The sequence below is a fragment of the Nomascus leucogenys genome, unplaced genomic scaffold (genome assembly GCF_006542625.1).
Source record: "Nomascus leucogenys isolate Asia unplaced genomic scaffold, Asia_NLE_v1 001717F_26818_qpd_obj, whole genome shotgun sequence".
Taxonomy (NCBI): Eukaryota; Metazoa; Chordata; class Mammalia; order Primates; family Hylobatidae; genus Nomascus; species Nomascus leucogenys.
In genome coordinates, this window is record NW_022097208.1 from 1 (window position 1) to 24483 (window position 24483).

The 24483-nt window shown below is 55.5% G+C and overlaps 2 protein-coding genes across 3 annotated transcripts; one reads left to right on the plus strand and one right to left on the minus strand.

Annotated features, from left to right (window-relative positions):
- Positions 1-1250: 1250 nt before the first annotated feature.
- On the plus strand, positions 1251-7096 carry LOC115834188 (ephexin-1-like; the record flags this gene model as incomplete). Its single annotated transcript, XM_030808946.1, has 6 exons — positions 1251-1340; positions 2502-2665; positions 3180-3335; positions 4359-4438; positions 5384-5488; positions 6906-7096. Coding segments are annotated over 6 exons (786 nt in total), but the record flags the coding sequence as incomplete, so codon positions are not given.
- Positions 7097-7871: 775 nt separating this feature from the next.
- Positions 7872-17773, minus strand: LOC115834189 (protein SNORC-like). 2 transcript variants are annotated; one of them, XM_030808947.1, is made up of 4 exons: positions 17093-17773; positions 16516-16636; positions 10434-10616; positions 7872-10316 (listed from the first exon to the last, which is right to left on the minus strand). In XM_030808947.1, exons 1-4 carry the CDS (start codon positions 17105-17107, stop codon positions 10207-10209), a joined length of 429 nt encoding a protein of 142 aa, XP_030664807.1. In that variant the 5' UTR covers positions 17108-17773; the 3' UTR covers positions 7872-10206. The 2 variants fall into 2 exon arrangements, with proteins under 2 accessions (XP_030664807.1, XP_030664808.1); XM_030808948.1 differs by lacking the exons at positions 16516-16636; positions 17093-17773 and adding an exon at positions 10998-11254.
- Positions 17774-24483: the final 6710 nt, after the last annotated feature.

The following is a 24483-nucleotide window of genomic DNA, read 5'->3' on the forward strand; positions in this document are numbered from 1 at the left end:
GTCACACACAGTACACACTGCACACACACACAGCACACACATCACACACAGTACACACTGCACACACCACAGCACACACATCACACACAGTACACACTGCACACACACACAGCACATACTTGTCACACACAGTACACTGCACACACACACAGCAGAACACATCACACACAGTACACACTGCAACACACACAGCACACATGACACACAGTACAACACTGCACACACACACAGCACACATCACACAGTACGCATAGTCACACAGCACATGACACATACATATCACACACAGTATACACTGCACATGCATACACACAGCATACACATGCACACACATAGCACTCTGCACATATGCACAGCAACAAACACTGCACACACTGCGTATACACAGCACAGATGCACACATGTGGCACATACATATCACACACAGTACACACTGCACATGCATACACAGCACACACATATGATACTGCACATATGCACAGCACACACTGCATATACACAGCACACACATGCACACGTGGCACACACAGCACACACACACACCACTGTATTCATTACAGAAAGGGCTTGTGGTTTAGAAACAGCTTTGCCCCGCATTCGAGTGCATGTGGAGTCCCTGCTTCTTTCCTGGGTTTCTGTTCTTGCATATATGCATAGATCATAATTATTTTAATCGAATCCATGGATGGCTTTGAGGCTGGCGATCGTGTTTCTCATTCCAGACAACACGGCAGGAGCCCCGCGCACACTTCTCTGGGCATGGTGCTCATTTATGTGCCCTGACTGAGAGCCTGCGGCGAGCCTGGCCCGTGCCAGGCCCCGTGCATCATGCAGAATTTTCTTTCTTCAGAACGAGTCCTCAGGAGTCCCAGGAAGTGTGGAATTGTTAGGTCCCTTGGCGCCTGGGTGGCCTCCCACGGGGCTGTGGGGAGAACAGCCCGGAGCCCTGCCGGTCCGTCCAGCCTACAGAGGAGGAGGGATGCCTCACTGTGTTTTTCTGGAGTTTGCTTCTAGCAAGGGCAAGGCACCAACTTTCTCCACTGAAACTAACAGGTTTTCCCACTTGCCTTTGCCCCACAGGTGCTAGAAAGAGGGGCTCCAGTCCGATTGAGACTGGCCAGCCAGCCTCAGCTGTGGGCACAGTGCCTGGTCACGGTGGTCACTCAGCCCTCTCTGTGGCCTGACCGAGCAGGAGGAAGGGGCTGGGACAGCTGGCTTTGGTGGCCTAAGTGTCCTCCTTCTTGTCCCAGGTGGTGAAGGCATGCAATGAGGGCGTCAGGAAAATGAGCCGCACGGAACAGATGATCAGCATTCAGAAGAAGATGGAGTTCAAGATCAAGGTGAACCGGAGGGATTGGTGGAGCCTGTGCCCATGCACGGGCCCCTGGCCCTGCCCCAGAGGCACAGATCACAGCGCCTGGCTGGCCTTGCTTAGGTCCTTGGTCACTGGCCACACTTAGGGTCCCCTCTGCCCCCTGACCTCCCCAGCTGAAGCCACCCCACCTGCCACCAGGCGTCAAATACCACCACGGTGGCCCGGACCTATCTCCTGAGAGATGGGAGTGCGGGGCTAGTGTGCAGCCCAGAGCCACGCAGGGTGTGGACCCTGCTCTCACCTGCCCGCTGCGTGCCTTGAGCAGTCAGTTTACATGGAGGATGTGGTGGGGGCTACTCCAGGGATTCTCAAACCAGGAGGATATGGACGTTACCAGCTTCCCCCAAACTTTACAGAAAACCTCAGGCATTCATGAGACCCTAAGTCCCCTGGGGCCTGACTTTCTGAGAACTTGGCCACATCAGCACACTGTGCCCACAGAGGGTCCCTGAGGTCAGGCTTGGTTTGGGAGCTGAGCCCCGCTAGAGGAGGCAGAGGCGGTCTTCTGGGCATCCCATGTAGCTCCAACGGGGCTGACGCTGGTGCCAGGTGCCTGCCCCTGAGTTGCATCGTTGGCTGGGCGGGCCGTTCAGCTGCAGGCCTGGCCTCCTTGCCCCGTGGGTCCCATTCTTTCCTCTCTACTGTGAGCTCAGCCCCTTCTCTGATTCTGTATCCCACAGGCAGAGCTTGGTGAGGGCAATGATGACAGACACTAGCTGCCACACTCACAGGCACACACACGGTATCCACACAGCAGTGCACACATGTAAACATTAGTGTACATGCACACAAGCACATGCACATAACTTTAAGCTCACATGTGGGTACAGAGAACACAGTCCACATACACAGACAGAAGTCCACATGCACAGCACACACACACACAAGCACACTCATGCCCACAGGGGTGCATGTTCACACACACACACACACACACACACACCACACACACACACAGCGCTGCTATTTCTCTGCATCTGTCCAGAACTCGGCCTTTCCCCTACTTGTGCCTCATGTGTCGGGGCCCTGGGCAGGTGTCAAGGAATGTGACAGACGCAGCGCTGGGGGCATGTCCTGGGGAGGGACATTGTGGGCACAGCCCGCCTGACACCCTTTCCCGCTGCAGTCGGTGCCCATCATCTCCCACTCCCGCTGGCTGCTGAAGCAGGGTGAGCTGCAGCAGATGTCAGGCCCCAAGACCTCCAGGACCCTGAGGACCAAGAAGCTCTTCCACGAAATTTACCTCTTCCTGTTCAATGACCTGCTGGTGATCTGCCGGCAGATTCCGGGGTGAGTCGGGGCCCAGGGCACCAGGCGCTCTGGTGGGCAGAGGAGCGTGTTGGGCATTGGGTTTGATTGTGGCCTGGAGGTTGGGGTGTCGGGACAGAGCTCGGGCTTTTCGGTCAGGTTTAAAGGTCCGTTCTGCTGTGGCCCAGCTTTGGGCCTTTAGTCAAGGTTATTTCACGTTCCTAGGCCTCAGTTTCTCCTCCTGTAAAGTGGGGGTTTTACTCCTAGGGCTGTGAAGGGCCCAGCCCAGCATCTGATCCATAGCGAGTGCTCAGCAGGGCAGCCGTAGTAGGGTCGCCAGGGTTGGCAGGACCGTGGTGCTGTCCACTGTCCGCACCTGGGATGGGTCGCCCTTTTGGGGTGCAAGAGACAGGCGTTCAGGTGGGAGCTTCGGAAGGAGGTGAAGATCAGCCAGCGCTGTGGAGCCAGGCTTGTTGGCCTGCCAAGGGGGGCTCTCCTGGGACCCCCACAGGCCTCCTCGGGGCTGACACCGCCTGCCCTTCTCCCTCATCTCCAGAGACAAGTACCAGGTATTTGACTCAGCTCCGCGGGGACTGCTGCGTGTGGAGGAGCTGGAGGACCAGGGCCAGACGCTGGCCAACGTGTTCATCCTGCGGCTGCTGGAGAACGCAGACGACCGGGAGGCCACCTACATGCTAAAGGCGTCCTCTCAGTGAGTGCCTCGCCGCCACACGCCCAGTGCCACCCGTGGCACCTTTCTGTGTGGCCTCGATGCCTATGGGCCTGTCCCCAAGTGGAACAAGGCACCACACACGCTCTGCGTGGGGCCGACCTGCCCATCCTTCCCGTCCAGACCCTGCGCCAATACTTTCTGTGGGGCTGCTGGGGGTGGCTGCAGGTTCCTGGATGCTTGTACCTGTGTGTGCACGTGTGTGTGTGTGTGTGTGTGTGTTGGGGCTTCAGACTCTGGGAGAGTCCCTCTTTCTGGATGAGCCCTTTTAAAACCCTGGAGTCAGGCTGAGTAGGGAACCACCATCTTCCTGCTCCCTGCTGCCACTTGCTGTGTGGCCTTGAGCTCATCTCTTCACCTCTCTGAGCAGCTGGGACCCCTGCCCTGCAGCCCTAGGCTCCCCAAGAGGGACAAGCAAGGTAAATGTGGGGAGAGATGCTTTGCAGGCCCTGAGCCTGGAACTGTGGAGGTTACAGTGAGCTGAGATCCCACTGCCCTCATGGAGCGGAACTCCCTCGTGGCCTGCTGAGCTGAAGCTCCGCCCTCCTCCCGCCACGGCCCCGAAGCTGCCCCTTACCCACAACTCACCAGATATCCTCCCCTGCCCAGACCTGGGGCTGCAGCTGACATCGACCAGGGCAGGACCTGTCGGGATGAGAAACTGTGGCTTTGGTGGCGTGGCTGTGGCCACGGAATGTGCTCTTACGTGTTATTTGGTGGGACTTGTTACCTTGTGGGCTCACCCTCACTGCCTGACTTCTGAAAGCATCCACGGGAACATCATAGTGGGGCTCCCCCATGCCCCTCTGTGGGTTCCTGTGTGTGTCAGACTCTGGACCAGCCCGTTTCTGTGGCTCCCCCGAGCTGTCCCTGGGGGTGGGCTCGAGCAGTGCTCAGGATGGCGGACGCAGATCCGAGGGGCAGCTAGCGGGGAAGCCTCGTGCCACATCTTGGGGGGGCTGCCGCTGATCTGCAGTTGGGGCACTGTCCTCTTCCCTGTTCCAGGAGTGAGATGAAGCGCTGGATGACCTCGCTGGCCCCCAACAGGAGGACCAAGTTTGTCTCGTTCACATCCCGGCTGCTGGGTAAGTCACCGGTGGGTAAGGGGGCACCATTTGTGCTTGGGCTGGCCCTGCCTGATGCCGCAGATGCACGGTGTGCCCTGCCTGGAGGGAAGCCCTCCCGGAGCTGGTGGTGTCAGAGGCCAGCACGGGCCTCCAGGGGCTCCTTCCTACTGGAAACTTCGTACCGGCCAATAACCTGGCATGGCCACACTGTGTGAATGCTGGATGGGCCTTAAGTGACAGGTACCACAAAGTCACCAGGAGGAATTTGGACCAAACTCCACTGCTGTTTTAGGTTTGCCAGTTGTCTGAAGAGCTTATTAACTAGAAAAAAGCCAGGTGCAGTGGCTCACGCCTGTAATCCCAGAATTTTGGGAGGCTGAGGCGGGTGGATCACCTGAGGTCAGCTCAAGACAAGCCTGGCCAACACAGCGAAACCCCATCTCTACTAAAAATACAAAAAGTAGCCAGGTGTGGTGGTGTGCGCCCGTAGTCCTAACTACTTGGAAGCTGAGGCACGAGAATCCCCTGAACCTGGGATGTGGAGGGTGCAGTGAGCTGACATTGCACCGCTGCACTCCAGCCTGGTGACAGAGGGAGACTCTGTCTCAAAAAGAAAAAGCACAACTCCAGCTGCCTTATGGAGAAGCTGCTAACCCTGATCACGTGAACCCTGTCCTGACCACCCCAAACCACCCCCAGGGCCATATCCCAGGTACAAAAAGTTCCTTCTGAAGTTTAAACTAAGGCCCCCTCACAGCCTTTATGCATGTATTTCTTCCCAGAACTCCTGACTATGTTAATAACGTTTTCTTTGGAAACAAATCCTCCTCTTCCTGAGACGAGCCCTTCTCCAGTTGCTGTGGGAGTTTTCCTATTCTAGGCAGGGCTCAGCTGCAGGCTTGGTGGGAGCGGGCAGGTGGGTGGTGCGGTGGTGGGGACGTGCCCGTGCCTCTTGTCCCTCAGACTGCCCCCAGGTCCAGTGCGTGCACCCATACGTGGCTCAGCAGCCAGACGAGCTGACGCTGGAGCTCGCCGACATCCTCAACATCCTGGACAAGACTGACGACGGTGAGGCCCCGGGACCTCCCCTCGGGACCCCCAGGGGACCCCGCACGGAGCCTTGCCCCGCAAGGGATGAGGGGGAGGTGGAGAAACAGATGCCACCACTGGCTGATAGGCTGGTGCCCTGCCATGTCTCTTGCTCCCCGAGACGTTCTGCTTGGACACCGCCCATGCTGGCTTCACTGGCCTTTCCTCAGCGTAAAGGAGGAATTGTTTCCAGTGCCTCCCTGTCCTCCCCTAGAGCCAGGAGGCCCCACCTTTCCTCCTTCACAGTAGGCCCAGCCCAAGCAGGTGGCTTCGTGTCCCCCTCCCCTGGCCCTGGCCTCAGCACCCCCATCACAGTGGGAGGGAGGACAACCAGGAACATCCTAACCCTGACCTGACCCAGACCTGTACTTGCAGCTTCAGGTAAAGCCTGTGACCACCAGGCTCGGTGCCCTATGTGGGCCAAGAAGCCGCCCCCAGCTCCTGGCCACCCCTGCTGCTGTCATCAGTACCAAGCGAAGTTCCTCCCAGCCCCTGTAGAATTGAACACTGACCCCCTCTCCCTTTTCAAATCACATCCCTGTCTCTACAGTAATTGCTCCTGATCCAAATCCCCAAAGTATACAACCACATCTTCCACGCTTCCTCCTCTCCTGCGGGGTCCTGGTAGAAGGCCTCAGGCTGTGACCTCCAGGGGAGGCCTTCTCCAGGGGTCCCTCTTGTGGGCTGTTCCCAAAGGCCCAGGGGCTCTCCTGCCCTCTTCCCACGGAATATAACCAGCCTGCTCCCCTCCCAAATGAGACCTGCAGAGGGCACGCCCCAGGCCTCTTAGCTCCCAGGTTGGGACACACTACAGATCAGCCACAGGCTCTGAGCAAAGGCCTGGTGATCTCTAGGGGATGGGAGAGGTGGAGAAACAGGGCAGGGAGAAGCCAGATGATGCTGAGACTACTCGTGTTGCCAGTTCACGATGGGCCCTCTCCACTGACCACACCGGCCCTCAGGAGGCCAAGCCTGGGAGGATCGGCCCAACAAGAGGCTAATGACACAGTCCAGCCCGGCTAACCACGTGCTCACCTGCCACCCCCACCAGCCCCTTGAATGCCTCCAGCTTTTTGGAGTGGCCCTTGGGGTCTCCTGGGCTCGTGTAGGGCAGCATAGAATTGCTGAGGGTCCCAGAGTGGGTTCCAAAGTCAACGTGGAACTGGGTGGCACAGAGCAGGCCTTGTTCTGTGCAGGTGCCCACGCACCTCCCAGTTTATGGGGGTGACTCCAGTCTGAGCATCTCGGCAGAGGTGTGCAGAGCCGCTGCCTTTTGGGAAAGGCCAGCTGGACCCCTAGTGTCCCACCACAGATGGCGGCCCTGGCCAGGAGGGAGCCTCTGCAGCCTGTGCCCTGCAGGAGCACCTGACCTTCTCTCCCTCCCCTCCCTGCACAGGGTGGATCTTTGGCGAGCGTCTGCACGACCAGGAGAGAGGCTGGTTCCCCAGCTCCATGACTGAGGAGATCTTGAATCCCAAGATCCGGTCCCAGAACCTCAAGGAATGTTTCCGTGTCCACAAGATGGATGACCCTCAGCGCAGCCAGAACAAGGACCGCAGGAAGCTGGGCAGCCGGAATCGGCAATGACCCCAACCGGGGGCCAGGGGAGCAGGGCCTGCACGAGACCCTGACAGAAGGTGGGGGGCTCTGGGAAGCACAGGCCAGCGCCTCCCCAGGTGGCAGGATCTGGCTTGGGGTGCCCGGCCCTCATCCCTGCCCACGCAGTGAGTGCTCACGTGTCTTGGCCCCTTGCTCGCAAACTGGATAAAGGGTGCCCAAGCCTCTCCTGATGCATTTGTAAACAAGAAGGTTTCAGCAGTATTACGCCACCTCCCTCATGCCTCCAAGGGGGTGGAAGGGGATGGGCACACTCCAGGGCCCCCCACGCCCCTGGCCCCCAGGGACTGGAAGAGGCTCCCAACCCAGAGTGTCCCTGTGGGAGGCAGGCAGAAGGTGACAATCGACACGATTTCCTGCACGCGTCCTCCTCTACCTTGGAAGCAGTTAGAATCCACCAGGCACAGATGAGGCCGCCCTTGCCTGACAGAACTTGATGAGCAGCCCTTGGTCTCTGGTTCCCAGGACTGAGAGCCCAGCTGCGTCTGTCCACCCTTCCCCAGGCCTCTGCCAGCCTCTGGCTGCACGGTCAGGCCCTGCTCCACGGCAGGCCTGCCAGAGCTTGGCTGGGGACCCCTCCCGCCTCTGGATCCCTGATGGGCTGGATGTAACTTGTGTCTTCTAGCCCCTTAAGGAGCCCAGGTGTTTTAAGGAATGAATTGGTCACTGCATCTTGTATCGATTATGGTTCTGAGAAAAGCAAATATCACTTTTGGCTGCATTAAAAGAAGCATCATATATAAAATAAAGAAGATGAAGGTCTACTCTTTATTGCCCTCGTACACAAAGGAAGGGGGCGTTTGGTTCCAGGCAGTGAGAGAGGAGCACCCCTTCAAGGCTGGTGGAGGAGGCATGTCCCAAAAGAAGGGTTCAAGGAGGTTTCCAGAGAGGAAGGAACAGCCAGGGCCTCGCCGCAGCACGGGAACGGATTTGGGCCTCCACTTGTAGACTCCAGAAACAGAAGGGGCTGTTAGACGGAGCTGGGGACGCCCCTCTGCTGCAGTGGAAGTGAGGACACAGCTTTGGAAGACCGCAGAGTCCCCTAAGTGTCTATGGCGGGGGGCCCTACAGGGGATCTCGCCACAGGAGTGGGGCTGGGACTTCCTGCACTGCCCAGACACAGGCCCTGGGCCCTTCACACCTTCAGTTACCCTGAGCTGCACCCCCTCCCCTCGCCCCAGCTCCACCTCAGTGTGCTGAGGGGTCCTGTGTGCCCAGGACCACGCTCTCTGCCAGGACACCGTTTCCCTGCTCGCCAGAACAGGCCTCTGGTTTAGATCGGGTGGGACTTTGTAGCGTCTTCCCACAGGCCACAGCAGGGTGCTTGGACCTCAGACCCTCTGAGAATCACAGGGATGCACAGGCATGTGACACTGGTTCCACCGGAGAGGGAGGCCCCCTGGTCCCAGTGGGGCTGTGATGCACCCGTTGGTGGGGGCGTGCTTGCAGAGCGGGGAAAGAGGGGGCCCCTCCCCTGGAGGGGAGGGTTGGGAAGGAGTTGGGTGGCCACTGGTCCCCGTGCCTTTTGAGGCTGGGAAACAGCATATTGAGTTGGATCGTCCACTCTGATGAAGGCTTTGGTTACTCGAGGTTATGTGAGATGAAAAGTTAACCAATTAGGAAAATAGGTCAGTTTCATAGCACTCCTTTATAAGCAGAATCATTTAACTCACAGTGTATTTGGGGGAGACTGGTCGAGTGGGAAGCTGATAGCAGACTTGGATGAGGCCTTGACCCCCATCCCCCAGTGTGTGAGAGGTGCGCGGGCACCACCTGGGCTCGAGTGTCCAGGAAGAGAAAGTCACGGCAGGAAACAGTGCCATGGGGAGCTCAGGGACACCAAAGGGGCCAAAACAGCTGCTAGAGAAAATGACTTTTTAAAAAAGAGAAGCAGCTTGCCCTCCAGCCAGCATTCCCACTCAGGAACCTTCAGACGCATTAAGCTGTCCCCAAGGGGTCTGCTGGCCTCCAAACTGTCCAGCCCTTCCCTCCAAAGGCCCTGTGGACTGGGGTAGGGACCAAGTTCTCACTTCCTGCTGTGCCAAGCAGGTTAAATGATCAAAGGATCAAAGTTTACATCTCTAAATGCTTCCGAGGTGGGGACCCTGGACCAGGCTCCTCACCCTCACTCCTCCCTGACGCTCTGAGGGTGAAGTGGGGTGAGTAGAGCTGGGAAAGCCGTTTTCTCTCCCTGAACAAACGAACCGTGGGCATGGGGCTGCCGGCTCCCAGCCAGGCCTGGGGGTGAGAGTAGGAAGCAGGGGCGGGCAGTGTCCGGGGTCGACTCTCTGACTCATCCTGCTCCTGAGGTTCCTTGGGCAAAGGGGTTCCCGGGGGCCCTGGGGCTGCTGGTCTGAGCCCGCGGATGGGGCCCTGGCTGCGGGACTCAGAGTCAAGACGTCCCCCGAAACAACGCGGCCTCTGGCTGGGAGCACCGACGGCCCCCGCCCTCCCCCAGCCCGGCCTCAAGGAGCGGCGGGCCCCGGGGTCTCCGTCGGCCTCTCCTGCCCTCGCGCTTCCCTCCTCACGGAACGCGCTCCGAACCCCAGCGGAGCGGGATGGGGGGCAGGCCCCGGGGAGCGCGGCGACCGCCTCGGCCCGGGCCCAGGCAAAGGAGGAAGAAGGAGCCGCCCGTGGCCTGGCCCCGGCCGTGACGGTGCCCCAGGCCGGGCTAAGACCGCTGGCCACACACCCGCTCCGATGCCCTGGCGGCCCCGGCGCACGCGCACCGAGCACGCACATAAGGCGCGCTCCTGCGGCACTCCAGCCATGGTGCACGCGGACGCCGAACCGCGCGGCCGTGCGCGCGCCCACGTGCACGCCACACGCAGGCGGGCTCGGACATGCTGTGCGCTCACGCACGCCCCGGCGCCCCTGCGGGGAATTTGGGCGCGCCTTCGGACCAGCGCGCGTGCACGGCACCCACCCTCGGCCCCGCGCGCACCCCCGCCCTGAGCGCTCGCCTGCGCGCGCTCACACTCTGGCACACCTGCACGCGCGGACACGCACGCGCGGACATACAGGCGCGTGAGGAGTGCAGCCGAGTCGCGCCGCGGCCGGGCGCGGCCCCTTTATTCGCTTCAGGAGGCGGAAAACTTTCTCAGCGCGACGACCACGAGCGCCAGCACTACGCAAGTGGCCAGCAGGGCGGCGATCACGATGGCCGCGATGGCGCCGGGCCCCAGCGACCCTGCGGAGGACGGAGGACCACGTCACCTGCTAGCCCCCGCCTGGCCGGCCCTCCTCCCCGTGCCGCCCGCCCCTCCTAATTTCTCCCTCTCTCCTCCCTCCCCCGCCCCGCCCGTACCGCCGTCCTGGTCCAGCCGCTCCTGCGCGGTGCTGTCCTCGGGTCCTGGCGCAACGGTGGGGGCTGGGGGACCGGTGTCCACGGGCTCCCGGCCGGGGCTGGTGCTCTCCACAGGGCCTTCTCCCGACGGCAGCTCGGCCGGCTCGTTCCACAGCGTGGGCACGGGCTCCTGTGGAACATCATCTGCAAAGCCAAGGAGAGGTGCTGGGGCCCCAGGTGACAGGGCAGACAGGGACGTCACCCCCCACCTCTAGGTTAAGCAAGTTGCGGGTGGCGCTGTGTGAGGGGTCTGGGCTCAGCGCTGCACTAGCCCTCACATTTCCCAGGCTAAGAATCTGAAGCCAGTGCATTGCTGCCTCCCGTAGGGCAGGGCCGGTGGGTGGGCAGGAGTGTCTGTTCAGTGTAAGGGAGGTGCCCCCTGCAAAGCCCTTCTCTGCTCATAGGGTTGGGAGTTGGCAGGATTTGGGGTACCCAGGGACCAGAGAGCAGGAAGGAGACATTCTCAGTCCAGCAGAAAACACAGGCTGTAACGCCTGCATGATAACCCCCGCCCTGTATCCTTACCAGCCAGCCCACCCCAGTTGTCCTCCCCTGACCACCACTCCAACCCTGGGCCATCCATCCCCGTCAACCAGACAGGAGGCCCCAGAAATGCTGGAAAGCTCAACATGGGGATGGTAGGTCGGCTCTTGGCCTCTCCAGCCCAGCCGGACCATCTGACATCACAGTGTTAGCAGGGCAGGCCTGCCCATGTCCTAATCTCTCTCTCTCTCTCTCTCTCTCTCTCTCTCTCTCTCTCTCTTTGAAACAGAGTCTTGTTCTGTCGCCCAGGCTGGAGTGAAGTGTTACAATCTTGGCTCACTGCAAACTCCGCCTCCCGGGTTCAAGCAATCGATTCTTCTGCCTCAGCCTGCAGAGTAGCTGGGACTACAGGCACCTGTCACTACACCCAGCTAATTTTTGTATTTTTAGTTGAGACAGGGTTTGCCATGTTGGCCAGGCTGATTTCGAACTCCTGACCTCAGGTGATCCGCCCGTGTTGGCCTCCCAAAGTGCTGCGATTACAGGTGTGAGCCACTGCGGCCGGCCCCATGCCCTAATCTCAACTGGGATAGAGACTGTGATCTAGGGACACTCGACCCTCAAGCCAGTCCCCTGGATGAGCTTGGGGATGTCCCCACACCTCATCTCTTTGACTCCAGCTACTCTGTGGTGTGGGAACTGTTTTTATCCCCATTTCAGAGACAAGAAAGCCAAGGCTTGGGGATAAGGTGCCGTGGTGGTGAGCACAGGTGGGCTGAAGCCCTTGGACAGTTGCAGGAGCGGTTGTGCTGCCCAGAAACAGTGTAGGGAGGCACCGTTCTGTGAACAGACCCTGCCAGCCAGCCCTCGACCCTAGGGCACCTTTTGTCCCTGTGGGTTCCATCCCTGAGCGCTGGGGCAAGAGTCAAGCCAGACACTTGCCCTCCTCATAGGTTCACCAGCACCCAGAGAGGGGGATGCTCAAGAAGACACAGAGGTCCTTCCAGGGTTTTCTGGCCAGTTGTGTCCATCTAGGGCAAACCACGCAGAAACATCAGCCAACCCAGACTCAGGGTCAGTCTTAAAGTAAACGGGCCTTCCCAAATGTCAGTCAGGAAAAACAAAGAAAGGCCGAAAGGCCGAAAGGCTCCAGATCAGAGACTAAGGAGACAGCTCAGTGTTCCTGGATGGGGAGGGACAGGCCTGTGATTGGAGACTCTGGGGTCCGTTGGTGAAGTTTGAACAGGGTGTGGCTTAGGACTGCCTCAGTGCTCATTTCCTGGTTTTGATAGCTGACTCTGGTGTGTAAGAGAATGTCCTTGTTCTTTTTTTTTTTTTTTTTTTTTTTGAGACGGAGTTTCGCTCTTGTTGCGCAGGCTGGAGTGCAATGGCGCGATCTCAGCTCACAGCAACCTCCGCCTCCTGGGTTCAAGCCATTCTCCTGCCTTAGCCTCCGGAGTAGCTGGGATTACAGGCATGCGCCACCACGCCCAGCTACGTTTGTATTTTTAGTAGAGACGGGGTTTCTCCATGTTGGTCAGGCTGGTCTCGAACTCCGGACCTCAGGTGATCCACCCTCCTCGGCCTCCCAAAGTGCTGGGATTAAAGGCGTGAGCCACTGTGCCCGGCCTGTCCTTGTTCTTAAGAAGAATTTAGGGGCAAAGGAACATGACTTCTGCAACTTACTCTCAAATGATTTCAGCATTCAGATACAAAAAGGATTCAGCAATGTAGCAAAATGTTGGCAGTTGGTGAGACTAGGTGGATGGACTCCTGGAGTTCATTGGAGTATTTATGCAACTTTTCTGTAAACTTCACATCTTTCCACAATAAAATGTTAGCAGGTCCCTGGCTTCCGGGCTTCTCTCAAGCCTGGAGAGGTCAGTTGCAAGGCTGAGCTCTGAGACAGCTTGCTCACCTTTCACCTGACCTGCCACATTCCCCAGGGCAGGCCCAAGGCAGAACCCCTTTCCAGAAAAGACCTCTGGCAGGAGGCCCCAGGGGTGGAAGGCCCATTGGCCCCCAACTGGGGGAGGCTTCCCTCCCGAGGGGCCCAAGGCTGCACTGCAGCACGGATGTCTCTCCAGCCTCCCACCAACCTTGAAGACCACCCTGAGAGGAGGGGAAGTGACCCAGCCAGGCCTCCCATGTCACAGCCAGAGAGGCAGGGGTCTGCAGCCTTGCAGCCCCCATGGAAGGTCCCAGGCCCCTGGCGTGCTGCCTCAGGCTTCTGGGGGCTGGGCAGGTAAAAGGCCTGAGTGTGCCCACCGCCTGGCAGGCACCAGGGTCTAGGCTCACTGACTGCCTGAACATGTCCAAAGAAATGGACAAATGACACACCCAAGACAGACTGGCAGGCAGGCACCTCCCTGCATCTGGAGGCCGTGGCAGGGCTGCTGGGTACCAGGCCCAGCTGACCCGGGTGGCATCTGCGGGAATCAGCCGAGGAGTGGCAGGCCTCCAGCCCCTGAGAAGGCAGGACTCAGTCCCCGGGCCAGCCCAGCAGGGGTGAGCCACCACCCTTGACAGTACCCTCTGAGCAGGGCAGTGGGGAGCCCCACTCAGGCCATGTCCCCATCTGTCCCCTGTGACCCAGCCTGTCTCTGTTGCCCCTACCACCAGCCATACCTGCCCTGGCCTCCTCCCACTGTACACAGCCGCCTCCTGTCCAGCCAGGCCATGAAGCTTTCTAATCAGGAGGGCTGGGGCCTATCCTTGCTCCATCAGGCTCTCACCCTGGACTTCATGCCCCAATCCACCTTCCTGACCTGTGAAATGGGGGTTCAGACTATGCTGTCAAGCATCTTGCACAAGGAGGTAACTGTGTGAACACCAGCATCTTCAGCTGCTGCGTCTGGCCTGGGGTGTGCCTCTGGACACAAGCCCAGTTGCTATGGGTCTGCAGCCGCTGGCCGCCACAGGAATCCCTCACAGGGTGGCCCAGTACCCATCTGCACCCAAGCAGCCAGGGCCCCAGCGACCACCAGCTCCCTGCCAACCTAGGCTGGTGCCCAAGTGGCAGACACATAGGCTCGGAATGACAGCCTGCACTCAGCCACCGATCCACCAGGAAAAGGGGTACCGCTGCTGGGGAGGGGCTGAGGCACTTCTTATCCTCATCTATGTTTCTAGAATTTACCCCAGGAAGAAGGGAAAGCAAAGCTGAGAGGCAATTCCCATCTTCCCCCAAATCCATCCTTCTGGGAAGCTGGGAGCAGAGCAGTTTCCCAGCAGGAGTCCTGTCTGGGGAGGGCGGAGATGGGGCAGGAGCGAAGGTGTGGAGGACGGAACTCATGGCATGCCAGGCGGGCAGTGAATAGGCCAGGATGACAGAAAGTGAGGTTGGCAAAGAGGTGGGGGCACGGAGGACCCCAAGAAAGTTCCATGGTGGTAATGAGGCCCAGACTCCATTGACCAGAATTAGCCATGTGGTGTGACTACGTGCTCTGACCCAGAGAAGCAGGGGCTGGTGGCACTGCCACAGGCCTGGGCACCACGGGCTCTCTCCCAGCCCCACTGGCCCCAGCCGCGCTGCCTTTTGGTAAATAAGTTTGTTCTGACCACAGGGCCCTGAGGCCAGGCACCTCTGCTCACAGACAGCCTTTGTGTGGGCCATGAAGGGCCTTTTCATCCCTGCCCTGGCCTCCTGCCCGCTCAGCCCGGCCTGCTCCCACCTCAGTAGCTGAGGCCACAGGCCCCCAACAGGGAGGGCCTGTGCCTCAGATGGGGCCTGGACCTCAGCCCACAAGGCCGCTCCTTCCCTTCCTGTCTGCTACAGGACCCCAGCCCACAGAGCAGAGGGCCGTGTACACACCTGCCCAGAGCTCCCAGCCCAGGGGTGGGGTGCTGAGAGCTTCCCAAATGCTCTCGCAAGAACAACAGCCAGAACCCCAGAGACTCCGGGGTTAGGAAAGTATGGTCTGGCCCCTGCGGGGGGCCTGCCTGCTCTTGGTAGGACACATGGAGGGAAGTGGGGCAGTGAGGCCAGGTGAGGTCCTGGCTGTCCCCAAGGCATCCTGTGGTGGCAGAGGAAGCCCACCCGCCTACAATGATTAGGGACAGTCTGGCCTGGGAACTCTGGCCGGCAGCCTGGGCCGGGAGGGTCAGCCACACAGGAGCAGGAACCTGGGCAGGAGCCACAGGCAGCCCGGGCCCAGCAGGCAGGAGCCAGGGCCTCCCCTTCGGCCCACATGGACCACCAGGCTGGAGAAGCAGCTTCATCCCAGTGAGGGGGCTGCAAAGATCACAGCCCCAGGATCCAAGCCATGGAAGATGCCACCTTCCCCTTTAGGTCCCTTCCCCCCATCCTGGGGACACCGCATGGCTCGCCTAGGCTGGCGCCTCTTCCACTACAAGGCAGGCTGGCGCCCTCCCAGCTTGCGGGAGGAAGTAGAGTTCTGTTGAGACCACCCTGTGCCAGGGAGGAGCTCGGACCCCGGAATCCGCATTCCCCTGATGTTCACTGAGCGCTAACTGGATGTGGGGCCCATCCCAAAAGCTCCGCACATCTGAACTCACGAGGCCTCACAGCCCCCTGCAAGTGAGGCAGAGCATGGCAGTGTCACCATCCTACAGATGAGGAGAAGGCACAGAGAGGTTAAGAATTCGCCCGGTCAAGACTGAGCACACCCTGGCCTCGAGCTTCTTCCTGGGCGTCCAGGGAGAAGCCAATAGTCCCTGGGGCTCCTCGCTGTCACCCAGACCTCCCAGGGTGTGGCCGAGGGGGCCTCCCCAGGCCTGTCGTCCCCCAGAAGCTCTCCCCAGGCCATGCTCTCATGACTGCGGTCCACCTTTCTCACAGATCCACGGGCACCCTCCAGAAGGCCCAGGCTGCGGCGTCCCTGAAATCCGCTACTGTGACACAGAAGCCGGCTGCCCTTTGGTCCAACTCCCGGCCAACAGGAGCAAAGACCACCTGTAACCCATCTGCGCTGTTTGTCTCTCAGGCTCTGAAGCCAGCCTGGGCCAGTCTTCCCCTCCAGAGGCCTCCCTCTCGTGGGACCCCAGACTCCGCCACTCTGATCTCAGTCCAGAGGTCCACACCGCTTCGCAGAGGGATCTTGGGCCTTGTATTCTCTCTCTCTCTGGAGCCTTTCCCCAGATGGGGACAGTACCTGGGTCTTCATTCTCTAAGGACATCGCAGAAACCAGCAGGGAAGCTTTTGAAAGTAATCAGCGAGGCTCTTCCCTCCTCTGGCCCCTCAGCTGCTTGTCCTGTGCCTGGTGCCCCGGCTGCCTCCCAGACCTGGGAGACTTCAGATTTTAAAGTGCTAGAGCAATTCTCATATCCCCACAACAGCAAAACATCCCTGGGCCTGCCCCCCAAGTTGTCCTCCTTCAGAGGCCATTATCCCTCCTGCTAACAATTTCCTGGGACGTCCATCCCACACAGCTGCTGCCAACCAGCCTCACAAGAGCTCTTTGCAGAATCACCTCAAATAGTCGTCCCATCTCCTGTGAGGGGGCTTTCTCCCCAGTGAACGTTGAAGATTCTGGCCCCAAGGTAGTTATCGGCCCTGGGAGGCTAGCGGTGGCAGAGACAAGGGCCTTCACCCCTTACCTGTGAGCACCGCAGGGGCCAGAACCCCGGAGACCAGCAGCAGCAGGGCCAGACAGGATGCCATCCTGGCCGGGAGTGAGCGCAGCAGCGGGCGGGACGCACGGAGGACTGCGCTGGTTAACTTCAGGGCAGTGAGAAAGAGGCATCAAAGGGCTGGGAAGGGTTTTCATCAATGCAAACTCTGTCCTCCTGGGACACCGTGCCCGCAGCCCCCCACCCCCCGCTCCCCCCCGCCCAACACACACACACAAGAGCTCACAGACCTGCTTTCCTGAACCTGGGAGAGCCCGGCTCTTGGAGAGGGAAAGAGGAAATTGCCTGTGCTGTCTCTTTCTCCACCCCCCAACACACACACACCTCCCACACTTACTCCTAGACCACTGAAAGTGAAAGGTTTTCAAGCTTTCTTGTGCAAAAGAATCACCCAGGGAACTTGAAACATGCAGCTGCCTCTGGCCACTATGTTTCAGTGGGGCTTGGGTAGCCCAGGGAATCTGCATGTTAGTGCCTGTGGCCTGGGCTTGGGGAAATTTGGCCTGAAGCAGGCAGCACTGAGTGCAGGATGGACTCCGCTCACCTCTGGGTTCTCCATGCCTGGCCCGGAGTAGGTGCTCAGTGCTTGTTGAAGAAGGACTTTTAACGCAGTTTTGATCCAAACCTTCAGGCAGCTCTAGTCTTTCCTAAAACACTCCTGTCTCCTCTTTCGCTCTCTGCCTCCCTAGACCCCTGTGCACTTATGACATCCATTTCCAGGCTGGGCCTGGCTCAGAACTTAGCCCCACTGCCCACTGCTCCTCAACAGCTCCACAGGGCATCTAACAAGTGGCTACAACTTACAGCGTCCAAAGCAAACCTTGACTCCACTGCCCCTTCCCTCACTCAGTCAGTGTATCCCAGCCCCCCTTCCCAGATGTTCTAGCCACACAACGAAGTCATTAAAGGTCTCTCCCTCACTTCCCACGTCCGAGCCCTCAGAGTTCTGTCAGCGCCCCCTACTTCACACCTTGATGGTTTCCCACTGCGCTGAGGGCTTGCCTCGGCCCTGCTCAGCTTCCCACCCACGAGCTCTATGTTTCAGTCCACTGGCCATGACTAGGCTCCCCCAACAAACCCCCAGATCCTGCCTCAGGGCCTTTGCACGTTCCCCTCTCCTTCTCCCAGAAGGCAGTCCCTGTGGTGATTATGTGGCCACCCCTTCCATTCAAGCCTCAGCTTGATAAGTCAGCCCCTCAATCCCCCCATCACTTCACTTTTAATTTCTTTTTAGCATGCATATTTATATGAAATTACCTTGTACTTTTTTGTTAATTTTTTTGAGGAGCAACACATATTCTGCAAAGCACACATTTTTTTTTTTTTTTTTTTTTTTTTTTTTTGAGATGGAGTTTCGCTCTTGTTGCCCAGGCTGGACAGCAATGGCGTGATCTTGGTTCACAGCAACCTCTGCCTCCCAGGTTCAAGCAATTCTCCTGCCTCAGCCTCCCGAGTAGCTGAGATTACAGGTGCGCACCACCACACCCAGCTAATTTTGTATTTTTAGTAGAGACAGGGTTTCTCCATGTTGGTCAGGCTGGTCTCAAACTCCCAACCTCAGGTGATCCGCCTGCCTCGGCCTCCCAAAGTGCGGGATTACAGGCATGCGCCACCGTGCCCGGCCCGCACAAATCTTATGTTTACCAATTGATGAGCTTTTATATACATACACACCTGGCTAAACACCACCAAAATCAGTAGAGGCCCTTCCCAGCACAGCAGCAGGGCTCCCTGTGCCCACCCTAGTCATACCCGCAACGTTCTCTTCTGTCTTCTGCCTTCATGGCTTCATTTGTCTACTCTTGAACTTCAAAAAAATGGACTCATACGAACTCTTGTGTCCGGCTATTTTACTTCAACATTGTCTATGAGCTTCCTCCACGTTGTTGTGTGTAGCAGTAGCTCATTCATTTTTCCAACTGCATAGTATTCAATTATATGAATATGCCAGTTTACCCATTCTCTTACCCACTTCATCCATTTATCTCTCCATATCCATTTGAGTTGTTTCTAGGTTTGGGCTTTTATGAATGCAGCTCTTATGAATATTCTCGTGCATGTCTTTTTGTGGATGGAGGTGCTAATTTTCCTTGGTTGTTTAACTAAAGATGGAATAACTAGGTCAAGGGTAAGTACATGCTTAGATGCTTTAGATACTGCTAAGCAGGTCTCCAAAGTGTGTGCTCCAGTCTCTGCTCTCACCAGCAGGAGAGTTCCAGTTGCCCCGCATCCTCATCATTACTAGGCATTGCCAGTCTTTTTATCCGTAGTCATTCTGATAGGTATGTAGTGGTACCCTATTGTAGTTTTAATTTGCATTTCCATGACTAATGAAGTTGAACAGGCTGGGCGCGGTGGCTCGCGCCTGTAATCCCAGCACTTTGGGAGGCCGAGGCAGGTGGATCGTGAGGTCAGGAGATGGAGACCATCTTGGCTAACATGGTGAAACCCTGTCTCTACTAAAAACACAAAAAATTAGCCGGGCGTGGTAGCAGGCGCCTGTGGTCCCAGCTACTCGGGAGGCTGAGGCAGGAGAATGGTGTGAACCTAGGAGGTGGAGCTTGCAGTGAGCCAGGATCACGCCACTGCACTCCAGCCTGGGCGACAGAGCGAGACAATATCTCAAAAAAAAAAAAAGTTGAACACCTTTCCATGTTTATTGGCCCCAGGAATATTCACTTTTGGGAAGAGGCTGCTCTATTTTTTTGCCTTTGTACTTATTAGGGTGGTCTACACCTTAAAATTTATTTTTAGAGTTTTTGGTTTATTCCAGGTAAAAAATCTTTTGTCAGGTATATGTAATGGTGCCTCCAGATGAAGGGTTGTTTTTCGGTCTGTCTTCAGCCTGTGATTGCTCAAGGATAGTGGGGGCTTTTTGCGTTTACCAATGCAGTCCCAGCATGTAGCACCATGCCGAGCCTGGCAGCAGGAACTTCATATGTGAATCACATCAGCAGCAGGAACTTCTGGGATAGATTTAACATTAACTATTTTCTCACTCATTCACTCATTTTTTTTTTTTTCTTTTTGTCTTTTTTTTTTTTCCTGAGACAGAGTCTCGCTCTGTCGCCCAGGCTGGAGTGCAGTGGTGTGATCTCTGCTCACAGAAAGCTCCGCCTCCAGGGTTCACGCCATTCTCCCGCCTCAGCCTCCTGAGTAGCTGGGACTACAGGCACCCGCCACCATGCCCAGTTCATTTTTTTTTTTTTTTTTGTATTTTAGTAGAGATGGGGTTTCACCGTGTTAGCCACGATGGTCTCGATCTCCTGACCTTGTGATCCGCCTGCCTTGGCCTCTCGAAGTGCTGGGATTACAGGCGTGAGCCACCACACCCGGGTTTTTCTTTTTTTTTTTGAGACTAAGTCTCACTCTATCACCCAAGCTGGAGTGCAGAGGTGCAATCTCGGCTCACTGCAACCTCCGCCTCCCAGGTTCAAGTGATTCTCCTGCCTCAGCTTCCCGAGTAGCTGGGATTCCAGGCACCCACCACCACACCCAGCTGCTTTTTGTATTTTTAGTAGATACAGGGTTTCACTATGTTGGCCAGGCTGGTTTCGAACCCCTGAACTCAGGTGATCCACCCGCCTTGGCCTCCCAAAGTGCTGGAAATTAGAGGCGTGAGCCACCATGCCTGGCCATCGTTCACTCATTTCTTAGCTTTTGCTCTCACCCCCTGCCCCTCTTTCCATGCTCTGCTATGTACTGTAGCAAGGCCACGTGGAATCACACTCCTGACACTTTCTTGCCAGCTGCCTGCCTGTTAGGGTCTGCTGGTGGAGGACAGTGGCAGGAGATGGAAGGTGGGAAGGGAGACGTGACTCTGCTTCAGATTTCTGACAATGTCTTGGGTGGCAGCAGCGGCACTGGCTAGAGCAACATCAGTGACAAAAAGTCAGGTGGTGGTGGCTGCAGGGACAGTGACAGATGGCTAGAAGTGTAGGCTCCTGGATCCTCCTCAAGTGGCTGGACTGTGACACCAGGAGCCTTAGTGGACAGTGTTCTGTCCTCTGAGTAATTTCTGCTCCTCAGTCGAGGGTGTTATCGACTTCCTAGTTACAGTGACTGATTTTTTTTTTTTTTGTCTTGAGACTTTGCTCTGTTGTCCAGGCTGGAGTACAGTGGTGCGATCTCAGCTCACTGCAACCTCTGCCTCCCGAGTTCAAGCGATTCTCCTGCCTCAGCCTCCCTAGTAGCTGGGATCACAGGTGCCCATCACCACATCCGGCTAATTTTTGTATTTTTAGTAGAGACACGGTTTCACCATGTTGGCCAGCTGGTCTTGAACTCCCAACCTCAAATGATCTGCCAGCCTTGGTCTCCAAAAGTGCTGGGATTACAGGCATGAGCCAACTCACCCGGCCAGTTGTCTTTTTTTTTTGGACAGTGTCTTTCTCTGTTGCCCAGGCCGGAGTGCAGTGGCACAATTATAGCTCATTGCAGCCTTGAACTCCTGGGCTCAAGCAATCCTCCCACCTCAGCTGGTACCGGATAATTATTTATTTTTTGTAGAGATGGGGTCTCACTCTGTTGTGATCCAGGCTGGTCTTGAATTCCTGTGCTCAAGCCATCCCCCTTGACTTGGCCTCCCAAAGCACTGGGATTACAAGTGTGAGCCACCACACCTGGCCTAAAGTGACTTTTTTGAGTAACCTTACGTTCCCTCTTTTGCTCCTTCAGTCCTTTAAACATTGCTGTAACAAATTCCTGTGTTGAATCTCTTCTGTTTGAAATACTTAGAGTGGTCTCTGTTTCCTACCCAGACCCTGACCAGTACAGTATTATACTTGGTACCTGGAATGGCCCCAGAAAAGAGACCCTCAAAGATCTGTTTCTGACTTGAGGTTGAATGCAGTGAAGACCTGTTTGCCAGTGGAAAATGAGATACTGGCAATATATGGCATGTCAATATGTAAATATTTGTGGTTGCTCAGCATGAAGTATCCACTGAAGACAAGATTTAAAGAACCAAGGATGCTGCACTTGACGTTTATGGTGGTGATAATGAGCAAAGGGATAGTGAAGTCAACTGGCTACTTTTTACAGCATTGTGTGTTCACAGAAAGAAAATGACAAGCTCAGGGCTTTCAGTTCTAAGGTCAAGGCATGATCAGATAACTAGAGCATTTCTATGGTAGTCTTTTAAAGATCTCTCCCTTTTTTTTTTCTTTTCTTTTTTTAACACAAGTTCTCACTCCCATTGCCCAGGCTGGAATGCAGTGGCATGATCTCAGCTCACTGCAGCCTCAAAACTCATGGGCTCAGGTCATTCTCCCACCTCAGCCTCCCAAGTAGCTGGGACCACTGGTGTGCACCACCATGCCTGGATAATTTTGTATTTTTTGTAGAGACAGGGTTTCGCTGTGTTGCTCAGGCTGGTCTCGAACTCCTGGGCTCAAGCAATCTGCCCAACTTGGCCTCCCAAAGTGCTGGGATTACAAGTGTGAGGCATCACATCCAGCCAAGATCTTTTTTTGTAGCAAATGGCATGATTGGCAGCAAATCAGTCCCAAAATTTAATTATGCATGAGTTGCAGAACTACAATGTCAAGGTGAATTCATAGCCTTGCCCAAAGTTCCCTTAAGGCACTGATTGGAAAGGAGTGAGATCTTGAGAGTTACAATGGAAATATGAGGATCTTCCACCCACAAATCTTCAGGCCTCCCTTGCAGAAGCAGCAGGCACTTCTCCCCTGTCTGAATAGCCTTTTGTTGTTTGAATAATAATCACATCTGTTAAGTTCCCTTGCAAGAAAATAGGGTTGTTGCAAGGGACAACCCCATTTTAGGGTGTTGTCAAGACCTACCTAACAACTTCTCCTTGCCTCCATATCCATAATTAGAATCAGGTATCAGCATTCCTAGGGAGAGCAAGCACAAAGTCTGACTTAGGAGGAAATAAGCACAAACTAAAACTACTGTTAATGTATGCTAGCAATAAATTAGTAAGTATCAAGCTAGTAAGATACGAATTTTGCTAATTTATATTAATAGAAACGAGGTGTGGGAATGAATTCTAAGGTGTCAGACTAAATAGGCAGGATGTGAGTATGACGTTAGATCAGGCCACATTCTAGACAGGGGTGTGCTTAGTGAAGTCTGAATTTAATGTTTCAACCTAAGCATCTAGGAGCAGCTGTGTTTGGCTGGCTGACCAAAACCTAGGCTCAATAATAGCCTGGATGCTATGAGATTGAGACGCCTAACTTAATGAAGAAGGGATACCAATGGCTTAGTAAGAAAGGAATGTTGGGGTGGATTTATCTTCGGTGACCCCACTAAGTTCTCAGTAGGTCCCATAGTACACTCTACTCACTGAGACACTGACAGATGCATTAGTTAAGACTGGCAACTTTAAAAAGATAGGTTGTGGCAGATTTTTGTAGGCCAGAGTTGATGATGGGATCACTGATTTCAGAGGAAATAATGTGATTCTAAAGCAGCAGAGGCCAAGCGGCAGCACTGAACTGCCAGAGGCCAGGTGGATGCAAACCCTGCCATGGATGGCAAAGATGAAATGACCTGGCCAGGTGCGGTGGCTCCCGCCTGCAATCCCAGCACTTTGGGAGGCTGAGGCGGGCAGATCACTTGAGGTCAGGAGTTCAAGACCAGCCTGACCAACATGGCGAAAATCTATTTCCACTAAAAATACGAAAATTAGCCAGGCGTGGTGGTGCACACCTGTAGTCCCAGCTACTCGGAAGGCTGAGGCACAAGAATTGCTTGAGCTCGGGAGGTGGAGGTGGTATCTCAAAAAAAAAAAAAAAAAAAAAAAAAAAAAAAAAAAAAAAAGATGAAATGACCTTCAGAATATTTGATCCCTAGGAATAAAACAGCCAACCAGTCTACTAATGTATTACTTGATATACAAAAATGAACAGGTGAGCAGAAATCTGTATTTACTATAATGGAGCATCAAGGTTCTCACTTGGTTCCCAGAACCAAAATCTCTTGATAGAAAGGGAGGCAATTTATCTTTAAGGAAGGACCCTGCAAGATGGCCACAAGTATAGACAGTAAATCTTCTTCAAAATCTTCCTCAAAGGTTTAGGCAGTCGTGGACCAGAATAGCTGGGCACTGGCGGGAAGGAGATGCATTTGTATTTCAGGGATCACTAGACATTGGCTTTTTGTTGACACTCATCTTTGGATACTCAAAATGCCACTGTGTTTACCAAAGTGAAAGTGTATGGAAGTCAAGTGACATATGGATGACAGGGAGGGAGGGAGGCTGCCCAGGGGCAGGAGTGGGCTGAGAACCCATCCTGGAGAGGCAAGATGAGGCGTGAGCCAAGGCTGCAAGCTGCTGCTGCGTGCTCCTCTGCTCCATCAGACTTTACTTATAAAACTCAAATTTCAAAGATAAAATTAAGAATTTCAAGACAAGGAATTGTATTTCAAATGATTATTATAAGTATGCTAAAGGTAGAAAAAAATACTCTTAGACCAGACAAAAAGTCTAAAATTACAGATAGCTGCAATGAATAATCCTATACATATGTATTTTTATAATGTTGGAGTGTCTTTAAACAAGTATAGAACTCTACTTGGAAAACTTGTCTCTAGTTAGAGCTAACACGTATAGAACTCTAGTTTAGAAAGCTTGTCTCTCTTGGTATGGGTTAGCAATTCTGTAACCACTTTGGTATATCCTAGGATTTAGCAAATAAGGATATACTGAGGATTATGGAAGTGCACAGTAGTACTAGTCATTCGACAGACAGGTGATTCCCCAACAAAAACACCAAGGAAGTGTGAAGTATTTTTAGAAATAAACCCAATTTATGGCTCATTTTCACAAGTTTTAGTACCTAGGCTAAATTTTCCAAAGGGTGTTCAGGCTTGGCCAGGCACTGTGGCTCACGCCTGTAATCCCAACACTTTGGGAGGCCGAGATGGGAGGATCACTTGAGGTCACGAGTTCGAGACCAGCCTGGC

Coding starts and splice junctions, on each gene's coding strand:
- LOC115834189 (XM_030808947.1), bottom strand. Junction 10,617..16,515: donor GGCCCCTGCGGTGCTCACAG/GTAAGGGGTGAA, acceptor TTGGCTTTGCAG/ATGATGTTCCACAGGAGCCC. Junction 10,317..10,433: donor GCGGCTGGACCAGGACGGCG/GTACGGGCGGGG, acceptor CGTCCTCCGCAG/GGTCGCTGGGGCCCGGCGCC.